This window comes from Zosterops lateralis (assembly GCF_965231275.1).
Source record: "Zosterops lateralis genome assembly, chromosome: 17".
In the NCBI taxonomy this organism is placed as follows: domain Eukaryota; kingdom Metazoa; phylum Chordata; class Aves; order Passeriformes; family Zosteropidae; genus Zosterops; species Zosterops lateralis.
The window spans coordinates 5,988,292-6,010,194 of NC_139777.1; the positions used below are offsets into that span (position 1 = coordinate 5,988,292).

Here is a 21,903-nt window from a genome sequence, read left to right on the forward strand (position 1 = left end):
GACACAATCTGATGGATACTCAACTTATAGTTCACGTTCTCTTTCCCATGTCAGGCTCTGTCTGGCTGGTATGTTGGAATCTTTTGATTAAATCCTCTTCACTGCTTCTTTATTGATACTCGCCCTTTGTCTGGCAAAATTTTAATTACTGCAGGACTGCATAACTCCATTCAGTGCTCTGATAATACCTCTGTGATAGGAGCAAAAGCAATTCCTAAGACAGAATGCAACTATAATACTCTATCATTATGTCTTCTTTTATGGCTCCTAGCACCTTCTTTATGGCTGCTAATATATTGTGGTTTCTGCCTTTCACATACTGATTTCTGCTCTCCTTCACTCAATGTGTCCTTTTTCTCACCCAGAGAATTAACACCCTATCTCTGTAATCTCTTTCCTGCTCCCAGACAGAATGTAGGGAAGGTCTCTGTTATTCTTTCCCGTCTCTCAAAGACAGGAGTTTATACAATGCTCTGCATGTTCTGCAACACAATCAGCATCCAGGGTGTGCTGGTTTGCTCTCAGTGCTACTGAGGATGGCTCTCAGGCACACTGGGTGGACCTACCAAAAGTCAGAGTAGGAATGCTGTAGTCTTCAGAGGACTGAAGGAAAACTGAACTAAACAAGCTTAAATATACCCTCAGAGAGAAAAGCACAGGAGATTTTCCTCCCTCTTGGTTCTGCTGGGTTGCTGAGTCCCATTGGCATCAAGTAACCATTAAAAACAGACCAGGTTCTACTACAACAGGACAGGTAGAATTTTACATATAAAATGTACACATACATTACCCTGTAATTCTAATTTAAAATTCCACTTGAGAATGAATAGCAATGGCCTCCCTTTCAGGCAGTCTTCTCCACTTCCACTCTCACAGCAGCTGTATTGGCTCACACTATCAAAAGCCTTAAGGGGAACAGGTCAGTCGAAAATCGCTGCTCTGAGATAACATATTTCTACACCTGAGAAGCCAAAAAGCAGCAATTAAGCACAGCAAAATAAATAATTCAATAGCTAATTTGACCTGCCAGGTTGTAGAGTGTTTTTTTTATATCCTACCAGATTGTAATTTAGTTTAGAAGAAGTGTCCCTGGAGAGCAATGCTGTGAGAGCCCATAAAATGTATAGTATGATATCAGGCAAAAAGCCACCTGTAAATGGGCCACTATTGTTTAAAGAAGTTTTTTTCTTGTCAGTCCTGCATATTTCATGAGAAAGTGATGAAGTCCTTCTTTGATTCTTTATGAATTAATCTGCCAACTGATTAGGCAGGTAAAGCAGCCATAGATTGGGAAACTAAATTGCACTGCAGGCACTTGACTTTTAGATGGAACACAAACCAAACAGAAAGCTAATGCTCTTTTCTGTGGCAAAGGAATTGGCTTCTTTTTAATTGCCTCACAAATAATCCATAGACAGCTTTTAGTGGGAGCAATCCATGTGGCCTCTGAATACATAAATAAGCATTGAAAATGGGGGGAAATATTCATGCAAGGTGCAATTCAGTAGGAGAACAGAACAGCAGAGCTTTAACAAGAGACTCCCACCTGATTCCTGAGTTTATAGGGCTGTGGGGTGGGGGCAGTGCTAACCTGGTGGGAAAAAATAGAGCAGTCCAGATGGAAGGACTTGAGTTCCTCCCAGTCAAAGGAGATGAGATGAAAATGGAGACGACAGGCAACCACATGTGCACAGGTGGACAGAATTAAAACCAGGAGGAAGTGGGGGGAGCAGGGTTTGAGATGGCTCTGAGCAGCCACAAAGGTTGAGTGGAACAAGAGGAGAAACACCAGAAGAGAACAGTCTGAGCCCACAGGTGCAGCTCTGAAAGGAAGAGGTGCAGGATGCTCCTGGAGCATGTTTGCTGTCCCCATTGATGCACTGAGTGCCCCACAGCAGGGGCAGAGCCTGGCCCAGCACAACAGCTGAGACCTGAGAGCTCTGGTGGAGGGAGCAGAACACACAGACCTTTTATCTTGGATATACACATTCTCATTTACTGAGCAGTTCAGGTTCTTGCTGTGCTGATTTCAACCCTTTCTGACATTAATGCAAAGCAGTGCAGTAAAAAAACCGAACCCTAACAAACCCCAAAGCAACCACAAAGCCCTTTCCTGCTTACTGACACTATTGCTGAGCTTCCCTGGGTACAGTACATCAATCAGATCTCAATGTCCTTATAAAATGATAACAAAATTCTCCTCAAGCCCCAGAAAACTGCAGCTTGGGCAGGACAAGCACTGGGGACAGCACCCAGAGCATGCTCTTTCCAGTCCCTGATCCGGTCTCATAGCTGATATTTCCCTAGATGAATGTTTGAAAGAATTTGAAAGATCTACTTGCTTTAAAAGCAAATAAATAAATTAAATCTTAAGCTTCTAGAAAATTACTACAGCTGCTATTATAGCCTAACATAGTCCTAAGGAAAAAAAATGGGATGAACATAAAGCAGGTGCACTACAAGACTTATTTTATTGCATCTTCCATTTTATAAAAATATTCATGAACATATAAAAATAAACACTCTACTCCTTTGCAATTAAGTTTCTCTCTAGTTGTAAGTACAGCTATTTTTAGTTTTAATTTGAGGATATCTCCCAGAATTGCAGAGCATAATCATTTCCACCATAACTCTGCATCATCATTATCAAATACCAGCCTATCTTTGGAAAATGCATGTTTTACATGCTGAAGGTCCCAGAAGTCCTTCTGCAGCTGATGGTACAGAGCAGCTCCTATGGCCCCGACTTCCAGTAATGCCAAATATTGGCCACCAAGTGGTGCTACTAAGGTTTATTCCAAATGCAGTTCTGGCCCATTAAACCAAAAGGGGATGGGGAAAGGCATGCTAATTTCAAGCCCTATTAAAAAATGCAGGCAATAATTAAATGCTTCCCTCAAATGTAAATGCAAGAAAATTTATGAGGAAATCAGATTGGTATTCAAGTTTCTAAGAAGAAATAATAGAAAAAAATGACAAGAAGGTAAAAAAAGCACTTGAAATTCTCCAGCCCAGAGCCTCCTTAATGGTGTCTCCCCATCTGACTGCTTGGGGATTTCACAGCCATTGTGGTCCCAATTACTTCTCCCTCCACTGAGCTGTGCTAGACCAGGCACAACAGCTTTTTAATGGGTCTTGCAGTCATTGCAGGAGCCTGTCAGCGATGTTGCAATAATCAGGAACACAACTCAGGAGTAATTGCTGACATGCTGACAGCAGCCTGCAGCCCCTCATCCCTGCAGCTGAGCAAAGCCCTCCCATAGCCTTGGAGCCCAGGGCACAGTGTCCCAGTGCCACTGTCCCTCTGGGTCATGCCTTGGGAAGGCTGACCTGAAACAGACATTGGACAGACCTAGAGAATAAAGGAGGTATTTGTTGAAAGGCCTTTAAGGATATGCCTTGGGCAGTACAAGAGCCTGGCCAGGGTTACACCCAGGGTGGACCCAAAATGGTCACAAAAGGGACAACCAGTCATGAGGTCTCACACTTTTATAAGTTTTGGTCCATTTGCATATTGTGTTTAATTGTCCAATTACAGCTTCAGGTTGTGAAGGTCCATCCTTCTTGTTCCCGCCTTCAGCCACTGTTTTTTGGGCCTGAAGGTTGTCCTTGGTCTTCAGCAGGAAAAGGATTTGTTTTGTCTCACTACTCTGTGAAAAGAGCTGACTGACCCTTAATGTGAGGCTCAGAATTGCACACCTAGAGAGCACAGAATCCGAAAAATATGAAAGCTAGTACTTAAGGCATCATGGGCACAACCAGCACTCACCAGCCAATGTTGAACTCCACGTGGGCATCGAAGAACCCAACCACAGGAGAGGTTGCTGCTTTCCAGCCCTGGATCCTGGCTCGGATCAGCCCCTCCCGTTTGTTGTTCCGCACTATTTTCACCAGCCCTGGGTACCTCTTATGGACATACTGGTCCAGGTTAAACTTCAGCTCAACTGCAGGACAAAAAGAAGCCAAGCCACAAAAACATTTAGAATGAGAAAGGCCTTACAATGCTATGTTTTATTCTGATTTATTCTGATTTATTTATACAAAGGGAAAGGAATCCTTAAATATTCTCCAACCCTTGGTCAGTCTCATGGACACAAACCCAGTACTAGAGCTGAGGCAGGACCAGTTCCAGGGGTTCCAGCCCAGAGAAATTCCCCACACACCAGAGACTTGCCCAGCTCTAATATGGCCTGATGGATTTGAGTATAGTGTTGAAGAGGTAGTTTGTCTATGTATTTTAAAGAAATTACTATTGTGATTCTCTGATGATTTGCATTAGGTTACAACTGGCCTCTGGAAGAGCAATTATGACCATATAGAAGTGTAACATGCCAATTTGGTGATTTTTTTTTTCCTAAATTATGCTGTTCAGTAGGAGTTAGAAAAATAACCTCAATGGATTTTGGGTCAAGATGTAATTCAGATCACAATTAATTTCCCTTAATTTTCAGGGTTTTCCCTTAAATATAATTAAGATTCCTCAATACCAGGCTTCTTTCCTTTTTAACTAAATGGATATTGAAGACCTCAAATGAATTTCTCTTTTGTTCATTTTCAGGCATTCAATCACAGATGGAGCAGAACTCATTCACCCTTTTTCAGCTTCATTTCAAGAGGCTTATAAACAGGCAAATTACCAAAATGGTCTCTCATTTTTTTTTTAAGTCAATGTAGTTTAGTAATTCATTTACACTGGAACTTATTCATAAAGTGGCTTTTGCCTAAATATATTTATCAGAAAAACTAGTAGAAGCTTCCAGGACATTAGGAGCCTCATTTTTCTGATCTATATTAGACAGTAGAATCATTATCATTGGAATCCAAGACTTGATAAATCTCCAGTTATTTAGAAGAGTGGCAGAGAAAAGCCATATAAGAGTTCACTGAGAGATGATGAGTTCAATTCTCCTCAGGATTGCCTTGACTCAAACACTTTGCAATTCTCACGTAATTACTCCACAGGTTACACTGCCATAAATGAAATCTGAATTGCATAAATATTTTCTTAAATCTATAGGTTTTGGAACCTTTTTTTAATTTGAGTTATCTCTCCTCTCAGCTCTCCCTTCTCTTCAGGGATCTCGAAGAGTCAGAGCAACTTAAAACTGAAAGACCTTAAAGTTGTTGATCTGAAGAGGAAATGCTAAATTTTAGGCTTATTGGAAATAAATAAAATTTTAGAAGATGTATCAGTTCTAGAAGTGTAATGTACAAGTTTAAACATGACAACACTGCTAGTCCCTTGTAACTGAGAATATTTAAACAAGATTGTATTGTGAAATATGCTGATATTAGCACCCTAAATGCTCACCATTATTTTGATTTTGGATTAAATCATGAAGAAACAATGTGCTGCCAAATAGAAGAGTAGTAACTTTCTTTAAGGAGGATCTGTAACCTCACTTTTCCTTGGAAGCAGGAAAGAATTTAAACCTTTGTTCTATTGATGATGATATTCCTCTGGATCCGAAAATTTGGAGAAATGTGTCCTATTAAGACTGCCTACATAAATGCCATCCATTCTGCTAGGATTTCAATGAAATCAGCAGGGTTTATCCACATCATGCTTATTTTTTATACAAATAGTCAGTGTTTACTCACAGCTTTGTGCAAATGGCTCAATCAACCCTCCCATCAACAAACACATTTGCATTTGACACCTAGAAGTCACACGGGGCACTTTGCTTAGAGGCAAAGTGACCAAAGCTCACCGTTGTCACTGTTGTCATCCACCAGGATGATCTCCTTGAGCAGGTGGGATGGGGTGTGGTTCACCACGCTGTGCACGGAGCGCAGGATGACAGAGAGAGCCTCGTTCACAAATATAAACACCACAGAGATCTGGGGCAGGTCGTCTGGGTAGGTCATCTGCTTGCACCTGGAGAGGGGAATTAAATTAAATTAAAACCCAAGCAGCCACTGGGAGGCAAAATAGACTGAAGAGCTTCCTCCTCTCCTTGCTCTTCATCCATGTATGGATTTGCAAACTTTGTCCTTTCTAAATACAAGGAAAGATGTGGTAAAAGCTCAAAAGAACCAGCCTGGTTAGGAGCAGCACCCTCTCCATCAGCCCAGTATAAAACACGGGGTGTGTGCTTGTACATGGGCTTGTAGCAGCTCTCACTCCCTGTGAGGTGACAAGCATTCCTTGAAAACCAAAGGAGTATCAATGACTGCTGTCCTGGGTTGCAGTGTAGGATGTACACAAAGTATCTATTCTATCACCACCTTCATGAACTGTTGAAACAAGGTGGGGCAGGAGTTATCTCTGTTTAATAGGCCATCAAGGACCCACTGCAGGACTGCCTATGTTTAATGGGCCATCAAGGACCCACTTCACAACTCATCATCCCATTGGGAGATGCTCAGCCCAGGGGGAGGAGCCAAGCATTCTCACCTGGATATAATCTGGGATTTGAGACAGGACAAGCAGCCCTTACCTACTGGATTCCCAGAGGACCAGAGCTACCAGACCTTTCTACAGGATCACTGCTTCAGGAAGAGCCCCTCATCTGGACTGCTCCCACCATCCTGCTCAGGTTGTATTCTGACTCTGTCAGTGGTCTTTTGTATTACTGCATTTATTTTATTTTACTTTTTTACCTTTCTTCTTATTAAATTGTGTTTCTGACTTGGAGCCTCTCACTCGTTTTGCTTTCAAACCACAACAACTGCTCAAAAACAACCTGGAGAAGACCTACAATGCCACACCCTGGCTGTGCTCCCAGGGGAACCACCAGCAGCTCTGCTGCTAACTCACAGCTGCATTGGAACTTTAAAACCAGCATTTGCTCAAGCCAATTTTATATTTGCCCACAGAGAGAGCACTTGCCACCCCCTCTGAGTGCACACTTTGTGCAGCAATAACAGACACACAATGGTTGTTGTACAGGCCTGCACTTGCTGAAGTATCTGCAAACAGGTCTGCTCCCTCTGAGAGGCTGCCACATCCTGATTCACAGTTTGCTTTTATGCTGCTCACTGATACATATATTTTACCATGGATTCTTTTGAGAAGAAAAAAAAACTGAGGCCTGGAGAAGTTTCACAGCACAGAGCAGAGCTCCTGATTCTCAAGTCCTTGGCCCATGGCCCCCTGTAACACCACACTGCCTTATTTCAGTGGGGTTCTCTCCCATTAGCAAAGAGGCTAATTTTAAAAACTACCTACGTGTTCTCACAGTCAAAAGCCATTCAGAATTACCATAGCAATTACTGAACTTGCTCTCTAAAATACTGCTAATGATATCACAGAAAATGACTTCTCCTGCTCTTATCAAACTTTCTGACCTCTGTGCTCATTACTTTGGCATAACAATCACTTTTTTCCTCACTTTCAGCAGTCATGGGGATAGGCCAGGTGACAAATGCTTGACTGCTGAGTAACCTCTGGAAGTCAGTTATGAATTCTAGTAAAGTGTAATTATTCATAATTCCTGATCCCAGCACTATTTGCTCAGAGACCTGAGCACTTGCCATTGATTTCCATAGCTGCTCACTGGCAGCTTGCTGGTGGCCTGTACCACACAGAGGACCACTGTGTAAAACTTCTGGCTAAGCAGCATTCTTACACAGCCTAAAAATAAGCCTGGAACAAGGAGAGAGATTTTCAAGAGGTATGAGTGTTCTGATCACAGCCTTCTTTTTTTAATTTCTTTTTTTTTTTTTTTTTTTTTTGAATGCAATTTTCCTCTGGAGCACACCGATGTCATACATTTATTTATTGCATTGAGGATGAAGAACAGCAAAAGCAGCTGTCCAGCTGAGCACTTTCCAAAGCACGGCAGTGATTTAAGGGTTTATTTCCTGCAGACTTCAAGTCAACCTTGAACCCCCAACTTCTTAGGTCACTTCAGAAAATCAGATCGATGTGCTGAGGTTGTCAGGAGAAATTACTGGTCCACTAACAAACACTTCTGATGATGTTTGAGAGCATGAGCAATCCCAGTTAAGGTATCTGTCCTTAAAAATCAGTGGGTGCTTAAGTGCTTTGCTGGATTATCGCCCGAGTTCTTCCCAAAGTGTTCTCTAATTAGACACCAGCCACAGCAATTTACAGTTAATACTTCCTTCATTCCAAGAAACTCTAACCAGAGTTTGACACTCCTGGCCAAAGAGTGACATTAGCAAGCCTCACACTGCCAGAGCACACCCATGGCTGTCACCACCTTTGCTCAGGCAGAGGCTGACAATGGAGCAAGAACAGTGCAGTGGGTCAGACAGTGGTGCCTGTGTGCAAGGGACAGAAAGAGAGTCAGAACTCAGAGTCCTCCTTGGAGCAGCCCTTGACTGGCCCTGGATAGTTCATTACAGAGGAAAAAGGTAAGGCTGTAAGAAGCCTATTGACTTCCAACGAGCCAAAGGACATCCTTGCAGAAAATGGTTGGAGCAGCAGCCTGGACACAGAGGAAATCATCTCAAGAAACCTATGAGCTAATGATGGAGCAGCTTAGCACAAGACTAGACACTTCTATTATTTCTTTTGAGAAGAAAATTAGCAGAATGTGAAGAAATCAAACTGTACACTTCGCAGTAGCAAGGCATACCTTTATAATCCTCCAGCTTTACTGCCAACAGAATTGTAGAAGAAATTTAGAAATCATCCCTTTTTCAGCCTTGATGTTGTGCAGAGCTGAGTGTTTAAAGCTCTCACCACAGTCTCCACTTCTCTGCACCAGGTCAGACCACACTGTGCACTGTGGCAACCAGGTGAGGGAGGACAATTTCAGTATTTGACAGCTAAAACTCGGCCTCGTTAACATCCAACACTCCTGAATTTAGGAAGAATTGAGTGTACATTTGACCTCTGTGGTAGCTAAAGATGGTCTGAGCTGGGCAGGCATAGCTTACATTTAATATTTCTCTGATTTTAATTCAGCATTCAGAACTGTCAGCAGGTCCCACAGAGTACAACCAGCAGAGGAGCTCAGGTCTCCAGGGTGCACAGGTACCCTGGACAGGGACACACTGCTGGATGTCTGCAGGACTAGGGATTCCAGCAAAGGCTGACAATGCCATGGTTAATCACCCCCACGGGCCAGCTGAGGATGGGTTAGACCTGATATGTGAAAAGCCCTTCAGGCATCTTTCATTCAACATGCCAAGCATCAAACCTGGGGCGTCCTGCTGTTGTCTTGGGAAAGGTCTTTGAGTGTTCTCTGTATTTGCTACCGCAGAGCTTGGCTGGCAACCCAGAGGTATTTCCTTTCAGATAATTTTTCTGTATTCTGGAGATGATTTACACTCATCCTTTCCCTTACATTGAACTGGTTTCTTAAATGAACATTTCCCAGCCAGCCTCCTTAGCCCAACTGTGAGCACTGTCTTGCAGGCATGAGAGAACGGGAAAAGCTCTTTGGTTGGCAGACCAGAAACTTGGGAAAAAAAATCATGTACTAACATAAAAAGGTCAAAGATCAGAAACTGGGGCATGAGAAAACAAAAGGTACTCAGCTGCACATGAAACTGCTCATGGCAACTTTGTGAGCTTGGAGGCATTTAAGGGAAGGAAATTTTCTTCTGTCTGAACCTTCACTCCCTGATAGATGTATTAACTCTGTTTGCATCTGATCCAAGAGAAACACGTGAAGTCCTCTATTTATCAGGCTGCTCTTACAGTCCATTTGTGTTGCACTATTTTTTGTGAAGGACTGTCACTGCAGCCATGCAGGTAGTTCAGTGCATTAACAAAAAAAAAAAAAAGAAAAATCTTCCTTGCTCTATTTCCCCTGCCCTTTTTTCCTGTCTGCAAACTTGCTAAACTCCAAAAATGAGTTTTGCTCGCAGACCTTAATATACTGAGTTTGGAAATGGATTAAGCAATGCATTTAGAGATTTCTGACAGCTTTACCCTTCAGGAAGAAATGCAAACAAAATTAAAGCTGCTTCATGAATCTTTAAAGTGTTTAATACAAGATATGTTTTTTCAATGAACTACTGGGATGGAGATGACTGAAGGTTTCTCTCCTTCACAAACTTGATGAAATTGCTGGGCATGAAGAAACATCTGCAGTTCTGGCAAAAAAAAGCCCCAAACCACCCAACCCTTACATGCTGTGCACCTTGAAAGCTTCAGAGTGATCTGTGTTCATGTTTTATAGCCACAGCAGGAGAACAAGTTGGAACAGCTCCTTATTTGGTACATGATCAATGAAAGGACAAAGATGAATATTTTAAAAGATTATTGAACTCTTTCTCTTTAATGCTAACAATGCTACTTTTAATCACCAGGTCAATATGTATTTTGAGCCCTGTTAAACCAAAGGCTCAGACTATTCTTACCTACATGGTCACCTTTTAGCACCTAAGCGCTGCTGTGACTTCTATGGGCACAGACAATTTACCACAGCCAAATCACTAAATTTAGTGTCTAGCTCAGTGCCTGATTTCTTTCTCCAGAAACCCACTGAGGCTTTACAGCTAGTGCTGGATGTAATAGTAACTTTTGAGCTGCAGAAATAAACCAACATTACCTTCCTCTTCCACGTTGGCACAACAGAGGAAACGTGACAGGCTGCGAATGTCTCGTTCCCCAGCGTGGGATCCAGCTGCTGACCAGTCTGCAGCAGCAGCAGTGACAGGCCACAAAACTGATTAGCTTCATGGATCATGAATCTGTCAGCCAGAGGCTCCAACTCCTTCCTAATTAATTCTCCTTCTTGACAGAGGATGTTAACTGTATTATGGCACAACATTCTCTTCCTGTTGAGGGTGGCTTTTCCTGCCCTATCCAAAAACCTAAATGGAAAATTTTTGAATTCAAGGCTTGCTCTTACTTTCTCCCCCTGTTTTGCAGCTCAGGGACAGCATTCTCTAAGAACATGTAATGTAAATACAACTGTGAACAAGAGAGCAGTGGTACAGGACACTGATGCTCTGTGTACCTTGAGAAAAACAGCACATTGTATTTCAAATTAGGTAAAAAGAGAAATAAGCCATTTCCTAGAAATTATGGTGATACCAGAAGATACCTTCTTCACAGTCTGTGTTCCTTATGGAACAGCCTCCACTTTGAAATATCCTACAGCAGAACATCAACACCTTCTTCCTGAATTTGTTTGGAGAAGTGCAGGTACACGATACTCCTGTTGGTACTGTAAGTCTGAGGAAATCCACTAAAATAACCTTTTCTCCATATTTTCTTGTACACAGTGATGTTGATGATTATTTTCTCATAAAGGTAGACCTTAAACCTACTCCATACTGTGGGAATTCCCAGCAGTTTCTTTCACATGCCCCTTGACATATTTTTTCTTTTTTTGCACGCAGAAGTCTAAGAAACAAATCCCCCACACTCATCAGAAGGAAACCAGGCCAAGCCCTTGTACCTGAGCTAACCTCAAACGCTTCCTGTATCAAGGAAAATGTCCTTTCACATCAACCACAAACAAATGATTGCAAGTTTGGAATTGGAATGAGTTTTCCAGAACACATCTGGCCATGGGAATTTCCCACATTCCCAGGCTGGACAATTGGATTTGATGTCTGTAGGATTTGCAGGCTGAAGAAGAGCAGCAGACTTCCCAAAATAACTGTCTTTTATACCTTAGGACTGTCTCTTCACTGTCCTATTTCCTACAGGAAACATCAAATCTACAGGAATTTCTGTCCTGTAATATTTCTATGAAGGAAAGAGCCTTTTCAAGCTGGACACAGGTAGGTTAAAACTCCCCATGGATTTTCAATAACACACATTGGACAAGTGTCTCCTGAGAATCAGAGATTTATTTTTTGTTCTTTTCCCTTTCTTTTAAATTCCAGGCCAGTACAACTGTGACTAATTGCTCCACACATAAAAACTCAACACATGTTTGTGCCTTTTGTTTTATAACACATTTGCTCTATTTAGTTTAATTCCTCATTTCTCTATGACAAATTATTTTTATATTTATAGTAAAGAGCCCTGAGAACTGTCAATCAGTGACTGATAGCACAATATATATGCATAGTTAACATATGCAGCATGAAGACAACTCTACTTGTAGAGAATATTAACCTTATATTTAGGATTATTATACTCTTCAAAAGTAGCTGCTGCACACATAAAATAAGAGGCCTTCTATTTCAGTGAGCTATTTCTGGTTTTCCTCAGGCAAACAATACCAGAAACATGCCATTATGTCTAATACCCTTATTGATTTATACATATAAAAATGCTAAAACTAGTTTCAATCACTTTTAAAACAAGCCTCTTTATTAACGTGAAAAATGGCTCAAAGCTCGTGCTCACATCCTTCTGTAGTAAAAAGTCTCTGCCCTTTTTTTTTGGTAACTTAACTTGAGTCACTAATATGTTTTGAAATACCATCTGTAAAAAATTTCCACTCTATCCCCCAGTGTGCCTGTCCGGATCTGCCTCTGGCTGTATGCTTGCTGCATCACAAAGCATTAGGCTCATTGGAAATTAATGGAGAGGCTGAAATCTGCTTTCAAATGCTTTCCAAAAATCCCCAAAGAGAACAGATCCCCTGTGCAACTTTATTTTTAATGGTGCTGCACTTAAATTTAAGGAGGAGCTCAGCTAAATTCCAAGTGACATGTATTCTGCCTCATTTTAGGTGATTAAAACAAATGGCTTGTTTAGTGATTCTCGAGATTTTGCAAATATCCTTTCCCCTGTTCCAGCTGGATTCTTAGCTTGCATCCTTTTAAAGTAAAAACCAGAGAAGAATTCTTTTAAAAACAAAAGCCATAAAGGCCATCTTTGAAAATTCTTTTTTGAAGCTGGAGAGCTCTTTGAAGTTAAGTGAAATATAAAAACTGGTGAAATTGATGCAGCAATATTAAATAGAGGCCAAACTAAAGGCATTGTGTCAGTTTGATTTGAAGATCTTATCAGCAAAATACATTCAGGAGAACACTACCTTTTGTGCAACTTTTTAAAAACTTAATTCTGGGAAGCATGTTGTCTGTGGGGAACAGAGAATACACACATTTCTGCTTTGCCAAAGCTAAGACCTCGTGTTGGGAAAGATGGGACAGGAAGGGCTTGCAAATATGATTGCCTAGTAAGAAATACTGCAGATGTAAAACCTGTGAGTGAAATAGGAATGAAGGGCAGCTTTGAGATGTGATCATGGCAGGCAGGAAGACGGGGATGAGCTGGAGATGGGTTGAAGGACAGAAAACAAAAGGACCCAAGAATGCAGCCCCTCTCTACCCTGCCAAGGCATCAGGGAAAAGGTAGATAAGAAAAGTAGTCTTTAGCATTTAGAATATAGGGTGATATGGTAATATAGCAGTTCTCATAGGCTGCATGCAAAGTTTGTGGGTTTTGTATCTTGCACTGGTTGGTCACTGTAAATGGGAATATTCAACACAAAAAGAGATATAATGTATTGTAATAAAGTGCTCGCTCTCTTACCTCTTACCTCTCTTACCGCTCCCTCTCTCTTGCTCTTGCTCTTACCTCTCTCTTACCCCTCTTAGCTTTTTTACCTCCCTTACCTCATACTCTCTCTCCCTTTCATTGGAGCTTCCCTTCAGCTGAAGCTGGTGGCTGAAGGCAAAGCCCTTTTTACCCACGACCCTTGCAATAAAACCACGTGTTTCTAAAATATCTCATGTCTGCAGAGTTCCTTGTCCCTGCCGTCCACAGATGTTCCTACAATCTGGTGCCCAACGTTGAAAACCTTGTATTTCAGATAGGGAAGGTTCACAAAGAGCCATCCAGAAAGCCAGAAGATGCTTTCCAGGCTGCATTCACAAAACTGGCTGCTGCCCAGTGGCACCACTCCTTGCTGCTGCCACCAAGGGTCATTGCTCTCCAGCAAGCCACGTGAAGCCATTTAGCTGCAGTTCCAGCAGCACAGGCTGTTAGCACTTTTCCCATTAAAGAAGTGCTTTTCCACTCAAGGTGATGCATCAAGATCCCAGGAAAAGGTTCTTTATGGCAAAGGAATAATTAATCCCAGCATGTCTGCAGGGAGTGAGATGGTAACAGCCCAGATATCCAACAGCAGGTTACAAATCTGAAGACAGCACCTTCTCTGAAGCTCCTCTCCTATTGCCTACTGAGCCCCTGCCAGACATAAGGGAAAAGCAGTGGAATTTATGAAATCAAAGGAATTATTTTCAATAAATAATGCATAAGAGTAAACTCACCCTTTTCCATTTGCACAGAACAGTTTGCTGTACCCTTGAAGCTATTTGTTATTCAGATAATAATATGTAAATACAGAAAGTTATCCTTGACTATTAGAAAATGTACTGCAAGTATTTAACATTTAAAAATCCAGGTACTTTTGTTTAATTCTGACTATCTCTCTGCCTCAGCTGGTGCTGCTGCCGCTGGACAGAGGCTGAGTATCACAGTGTAACCTGGAAATGTAGGGCAATATAAAAGTTTTCAAGGTAACTGCTGCAGAGCTCTTCATGAATTTCATTACGGGTTTGCTGTCACGTTGCAGTGTAGTGCTAAGGAGGGGAATAGAGGATTGCAATATTTTCCCACTATCACTTCAGCTAACAATGTTTTTTATGGTCTTGGGAGGATATACAACAACGTTTGGCAAACAATCCCTTCTTTAATAGGCTCCAGTGTATTTCACAGGAGACCAGCTTTAATCTTTGGTCAAATTCAGTTATGCAGCAGAATGTTTCTTTCTACCTATGTACAAATACAGGATGGTTGGAGGAGTAAACCACCAAATGGGAGGTCAGCCATAAACTGGATAAACTCCACCACTGCCTGCCAAAACTGTAGTGAGAGACTCTTTAATCTTGACTTGTCCCAGCTGCTGCTGCAAGGTTGCTTGTAGCCCAGAAAGGTAATCAGAGCACTTTGCTGAGGTGGTGTACAAGCTCATTTGACTAACCAGCAATGGCCTTGAAATGTTTGAACAGTAGTCACGGGCTTCCTCTTACTTTAAATGATCAATTCCTATCAGAGTGAAAGCAGAACCAAGTTTATGGTATGTGGGAGGAATTATGGTTCAAATAGAGCAGTGTTCCAAGAACAAATGCATAAAGAATATTGATTTAGCACTGAAAATGGGAGTGTTAAACCCACGATGTTTAGATGCTTTATATGGGATTGAGGAGAGAGCCTGGTGGCAGCAGCAGAGTGTTTATAGAAAGTCTGAGTCGGGCAGAGAGGACAAAGGAAGGTGCCTGTGCTGGCTGTGGGTAGGAAGCTGCCTCACAATCAGATGATGGAGCACATCCAAAGCTCTCCACCAGCTCTAGGTCAGGATCCCAAAGGATAAATCATTGGGCAAGAGCAGCCAAATCCTGAAGTGGAGATGGGACTTTACTGCTCCCTACATCTTCCCCAGTGATAATTGCAGGATTGTTCTCCATGCATTACAACTAATCTGTGAAATGTCCTATTCAAGTAAGGCACCTAAGCTTGTCTCAACTTCACTGAGGTTATTCATACACTTAAAACTAGGAACATATTTAAGTGCTTCATTGGACTGCAGCCTAATTGCACTTTTATAGCTTTTGTTTAAATTAAAGGCTAGTTAGAGGTGAACAGCACAGTATTCGACAATTTCATGCACTTAAAAGTTAAATGTTAACAACAGTTCCTTTCTAACTGTTTATATAGCTTCAGTTTGTATAACTTGAGAAAACTCTTGTGTTTTTATTTAGCTTTGGTTACATTTAGAAATGAAAAAAGTTTTTAAAAATCCAGCCACATTTACTGTCTAGCACACAGCTAATACGTAGAGCACACACTTCATAGCAGCAAAACAGTGCAATGTATGGAGATTTTTTATATTTATGAGCTCTTATCCTAATTTGAAAAAAACCAAAAAAACAGGTCAACATGTGCTTGCTTTTCACTCAGGTTGACAGAAATTAGGCACACGTCCTAGACCAGGCAAGGTACTTAAGGAAGGCTGTGAATTTGAGCAGGCCAAGGACACTCAGAGCCTTTTCCTGGCTCTGAGATTTGGCCATTGCAGCACTTCACTGTTCCTGCCCAAACCAGCCTGCTGAGAAACTACTTCCCTTTTCACTTTATGTTCTCTGATATCTTTTCTATCTTGCCCACAGACCACAAGCATTTTAAATTCCCATCCTCAGTGTTTGCAGAGTTAAATTAATTTGCCACCTCAGAGAAAGGCAGGAGTGAGTTCTCTGCACTGGGGGGACAGAGCACTGCCATTAACTGCGTGCCCAGCAGGCTGAGGTTCTGTTCACAGCCCTTCTCATCCCTCATCTGCAGACACACACATTCAACCAGACCCTTCCAGGCTGTTTGCTCAGACCTGCACTTAGAGAAACTCTCCCCAAGTGCTCCCATAGATCCCCAGGCCTGTCAGGCAAAGGAGGGGAGGGCTCCTCTCTGAGCAAACAGAACACAAATTCCCTGTCTCATGGTACATGCAGGTTAATAACACTAAGGCAATAAGCCAGTGGAGTAGCTGGAGGTCAAGCATTTGTTTTCAGGCAGTGTAGAAAATACAGGAGCAGAGCTTCAATGTCATTTTTATCTTGGGTTTAATGTAAACTGCACCATGACCCTCTGGGAGTGCTGTGTCCTAATGAAACATCCACGGCGGGGATGAAAGCTTACTCCAGTCTCTGAATGAGACAACTGTTCACTTTGTGGATGGAAATAACTAAAATTTATGCCTTTCCTCTGAAATTTTAGGGGTACAGACTAACTTAGCAACAACACCCCAGGGTATTTTAGTGCACGGTTTTAATTATTATTGCAGCTATTAATATTCCACCATTATTCAAGTCTGAAGTACCGTGTCTGCCTGAGAGGTGTGTTTCATACCACCCCAGAGGCCAGCCTGCTGCTGGGGCCTGCAGAAGACAAAATGCATAAATGCAGACTAACAAAAGCCTGGGAGCACAGAATAAATAATATACTCATCCCCTGGAGCCAAGAAGAAAATAAACTAATTAAGGAACTATTTGACAACCTGAAGGCATCTAACACAGGTAAAATGCAATTCCAGAGGGTTTCACCTCTAGAAGCTGAGAAACAGGGAGCTTGTGCAGAAGTAACACACAGAGATGATATCTCCAGTAATTTAAAGCTGCCTAGAGCCTCACTGATAAATCCTGATGCACCAACACCATCTGAAATTGTGGGCGCACTTAGACCAAGCTCCTTTGGTGCTGCATTCAGCAAGGTGGCCTGGATTGACTGTGGTTTGGTTTTGAGACCACAGCAGAAGGTCTACAAGCAACATAAGACAAGAACAAGAAAGCTGGAGGAACAGAACATAGAGTCCTCACACTCCAATATCATAAAACTTTCAAACAGCTTAACTGGCAGATGTTGTTTCAGAGAAACCAAATCTTGCAAAGCATCTAGATCAAGCTAACCAAGACAGGGAGCTAACATTTGCCAGCCTGTATCTGTCAGGTACTTCTGGCTCTGGCTACTTTTAAGAGTCTCTCACTTTTATTAGCACTAAATTCACTCAAAACAGGAGACACAGGCAAAACAAGCACAAACTGATACTATTAAAATGAAATACTGCCTCAACCTGGAGTTCACAATTCAGTTTTATTTCAGACAGAAGAGTAAATTGTCTGACATTTTGGCCTGTTCATGTTTTTATCACAAAGACACAAACAGCAACAACTAAAAAACCTTGAGGTTATGTGACCTGAAACCTTGACTTTCCTATACTATGAAACCTATCCAAATAAAATAGGAATGAGAACTCACTAATATTTAAAGCTACATGAGGAAGACATCTGGAGATTATACACACCTCACACTGTCAGCAGAACTAAATTTGCATAAACCTTTTAAGAAAGAAATGGGAAATATTATTTCAAACCATTAGAACTCCTTCAAAGCCCTACAAAGAATCTCAGATATAGTGTAACAGAGGTACATGTGAAGAAACATAAAAGGAAAAGAAATACCACCCTGAATACATTCCCTGTCTTGTTCTGTTACTTCTTTTTATCCTGTAATGTGATATCATGGAGTGTAACATAACATGACAGTTCAGAAATTTACAGGAATACCCTTTTCTCCCTGGAAGTGATAGCAGGCAACAACCAGCCATGGGCTCAGGGGAGGGAAAGGAAAGAAATTATAAAATGACTGCACTGCAAGTCCTGGCTGGATCTCAGCAGTGCTCCTGCACTACAGATATATCCATTTACCTATGAAAGAACAGCTCACAGAATGTGTAGGCAGCACCCCACCATTGCTGCTCTTCAGGAGGAAATACTCTTTATTCCATGGAAATACTGTGGCTTTCTGTTTTCAAGTTAAAAAAATTACAACAGTCTCTAAAGAATACTTTAAAAGGGAAAAAAACCCAGTGGCTTAAGGTGAACGTGCAGGTCACACAAGACACGTTTAGTCTAAGGATTGATGAGAAAAATTGAGGGATGAAAACCAGCTTTTTGATAATTTTTTTCTTTCCCTCCCAGCTGACCAGGCTGCCCATGCTGGCAGGTCATTCTTCAATGAGTGTTGCTAGTACAGAAATCTGGTCTTGTTTCTGCTTGCCTCGGAGTATATAACACTTTGGGCTGGATTCACCTGAAATCCCATTTAAGCTGGCTGCCCTGGGTTCCTGAGGGAGGGACTTGCAGAGGACATTACACTCTGTACATGATAAGCAATGCTGCCATGGCATCTCCGTCCACTGCACAGGCAGCCAAGTCCATCAGCCTAAATCAGATGTCTAATTTCCAGTCACTGTTATGCAACCCACCTTAGGTAAACTATTCATGTATTCAAGAGTACATTCTGGTGCAGACAAATTGCAGGGAATGGCTTCCAGTCTCACTGCATTTAAACACAACATTGCAATCAGTTATTTTTTATACTCCCTGGTTAATCAAATTCAGCCTTCACTAAATCTACATTTATTAGTGCTGACAGTCATGCAGAACTTGTCTTCGACAATTAGTATACACAAAGGCACTGCAAAAATGTAGAAGAGGAAAATTACTGCATTTGAACATAAGGTGGCTTTTTGGAAAAGGTTGATCATTTTTATAGCTCTTTTTAATTTAGCCTTTCTGGTGCTCCTTTCATCCCACAGGTCAGTGTTAATAATCAAGACCTATGTTATACACTTTGCAGTATAATTAAAGTCACTACTTAATTGGAAAGCCTAGCACTAAACAAAAGGGAATCAATAATGAATCTAATGGGAAAAGCCAGAGAAAACATCTATTGAATATTAGAAATAACTGTGAGATACTGCCAGATACAGTGTCCAGCACTGCTGCTATGGAGACAGCATGGAGTCTGGTGATGGGGAGGCTCTGCTCATGAGCCACGTCCTGGCAAAAACTGTGGTACTGGCCCCAAAAAGGGGATGGAAGGTGTCTCAATATATTTTTTATTATTATTAGGAAACACAGCTACTGTTTTAACCTGTTCCCCAGTCTTCCCACTGGAGTAATTTAACTTTGCACAACTAACTAAATATTACAACAACCTAAAGGTGACCTGGGATTTGGAAGACCAAGGTTTGAGCCCACACTCCAACTAATCAATCATTATTTGTGCAAGGTGAGCAAAGCTCCAGCAGAGGCTGGGAGAAGACCTGAAGGACCTCCATAAACAGGGTCAGGTCACGACTCCAGGGCTCAGTGACAGCTGCAGAGGGACTGTGCTGATACAGAGCCCTGGGCTGTAGGTGCTGGCAGTACCTGTGACTCCCTCAGAGTTTTCTTTCCCAGCCAAAGAAACAGGTGATTTTTATTTTTTTCCCCCTCTCCTTTGAGGGCTTTGCACAGTTCCAGTCTGAGCCCCTTAGAGTCAAACAAGAAACATTTCCCAAAACGCAGTGACAAGCCTGTGGGGTACACAGGGACACACAAATAAGTGCAGTGGGCCCAGGGGCAGCAGTATGAGTGAATTTAGGTTGTCAGCTGAGATCCCAAATGATCTGAGTCAGACCTACAACACCAAATGCTGAGGAGGAGCTGGTCAGAGCCCAGCTCACTGCACAGGAAGCAGCACACAGATTTACTCAGCTCACACCAGCTCCTCCTGCTCTTGGGCAAGGCAAAAGCCAGCTGGAACTTGGCTGCATCTCTCTGGGGCTGTATCTGCAGTTATTCACACAGATAATGTGCATACAGAGGTGCTGTTTGTAGAGGATTCACAGCCCCAGGAAAATGCCCAGCTCGTGTAACTTGGCAAAGCTGGTCAACAGCTACATCAACTCCCAGAGCACGTGTCTGCACCCCTCTCCTTCCCCCTGCTCAAAATCCACATCTGGACATTGATTTGGGATCTAATTAAAACACTTCACTTAGTTTCATCTCTTACTGAATTTCCCTCCAATAAACAATCTTAATCTGTTGCCCAGAGGTAATTCTGTCTGCTCCATTTTCTCTCTCTGTTTTTCCTTCTCTCCACTTCAATTTACGTCATATGTTCAGAGAGGCCAAAAAAAGGGATTTTTTCAGAATTTTAACATGGTTGTTTGGATTGATTGAGAGTGGGTGCAAAAAAAAAAGTCAATTGCTTTCCTATAAGAAATAAGCCTAATTGAAATCAAAATACCATGCCTATACTTTGATTGTGAAACAACTGTTCTGCTAAAAAAAAAAAAAAAGAAAGAAATGCTTAATTTCAACTAATGTTTCATTTTACTGTGACCTGATATTTAATTTGAAAGTATTGGTGGAAGCTAGTAATGGAAAATTCATCCTTTCAAGAATGATTTTTCAAATGGGAAACTAAAAGTTTCATTGGTCTAAACACTTTGTTTAAACAGACATTTCACAGAAGATGTTCAGCTTAACACAAAATATTTTTAGGCGATTTTTTTTTTCACTTGTCATTTTCTGCTAATCAGAAATTCTGATTCCTGGAAAGCTCTGGATCTGTTCCACTTCAAATATTCCATTGCACTCTGGTTAACCTGGAAAGAATCCTAAGGGTCTGTTTTAATTTGGAGTTTCTTGTGTCATTTCTCTAAGTGGCTCAAAGAACACCCAGCATCCCCAGAGCATCTGAAAAACGGGTCACGAGGCAGAGCAAGCAGCAGAGGTGGGGAAAAACCAAATAATCCCAGCCCCAGCCTCCTCCAAAGCACTGATGCAAAAGCTGATGCTGTCTGAAAACCATCTGCCTTGGCGCCCTGCTCCTGCAGCAATCCCAGCAGAGGAGGGGAGGGCAGGGGCCCTCCAGCCACACCACTGACACTCCTCCCAGCACAGAGAAACTGCAAACACACCAATGGTGTGGCTCAAGAGAGCTGCTGGCTGCAATGTCACAGGGACTCCACAGAGATCTGCTGCCTAAAGAAAACTTTAAGCAAAGTTAAAGGTGATGGTTGTGCCTTGGCAGGAGGCTGCAGCTCGGTGGTCACTGAGCACTGTCCCTGACAGCAGGGCTGCTCTCTCTGCTGGCCTCACTCAAGCTGCTGCTATTAAACCTTTGAATGAACAAATCAGAGGTCTATTTACCAAGCCTGCCCCCTTGGTAGCACTATTTGATCAATTCCAGAATTCTTTTTGATAGGTAATTAAAAAAGCTTTTCCTTAGGTATGGAGTGGATTGAACCATTAATTACACTCCACAGCACTAGAGATGCAATTCTTTTGCTATTGTGAAATGTCTATGGCAAACCACAAAAACACTTGCCTCCATAAAAGAACTGAATAAACGAAAGCAATTTCCTTGAGACCCAGATTTCTCTGTGTTTTATGGCTAAAGTTGCCATGGCATTAATAAGTTTGCTCTTTAGGGCTGAATTTTCTCAATACAAACGTCCATGACCGTAGCACAAAGAAATATCTTCTTTAGCTGATAGAGTCAGCAGACTGAATCCATACATTAATATCATTATTATCACTGAACTGCCACAATGCACTCGGCATCCAGTTACACAAAAAAAAAGATCAGTTAAATTAAAGATCTTCACCAAGCAGCGACAATTTTGTGTAAAAGCCAATTTAGCCATTATGGAAGCTGCAGGATCATATTAACTTTTCTCAAAA

General features: G+C 41.8%; 1 protein-coding gene across 1 annotated transcript in view; it reads right to left on the minus strand.

The window, feature by feature from the left end:
- GALNT9 (polypeptide N-acetylgalactosaminyltransferase 9) overlaps nt 1–21,903 on the minus strand; it is a gene marked incomplete at its 5' end in the record, with an annotated part of 123,828 nt that overhangs the window by 74,312 nt on the left and 27,613 nt on the right. The window contains 2 exons of the mRNA XM_083874065.1: nt 3,770–3,944; nt 5,712–5,878. Coding sequence (XP_083730191.1) covers nt 3,770–3,944; nt 5,712–5,878 — 342 coding nt within the window. The remainder of the gene's footprint in view (nt 1–3,769; nt 3,945–5,711; nt 5,879–21,903) is intronic.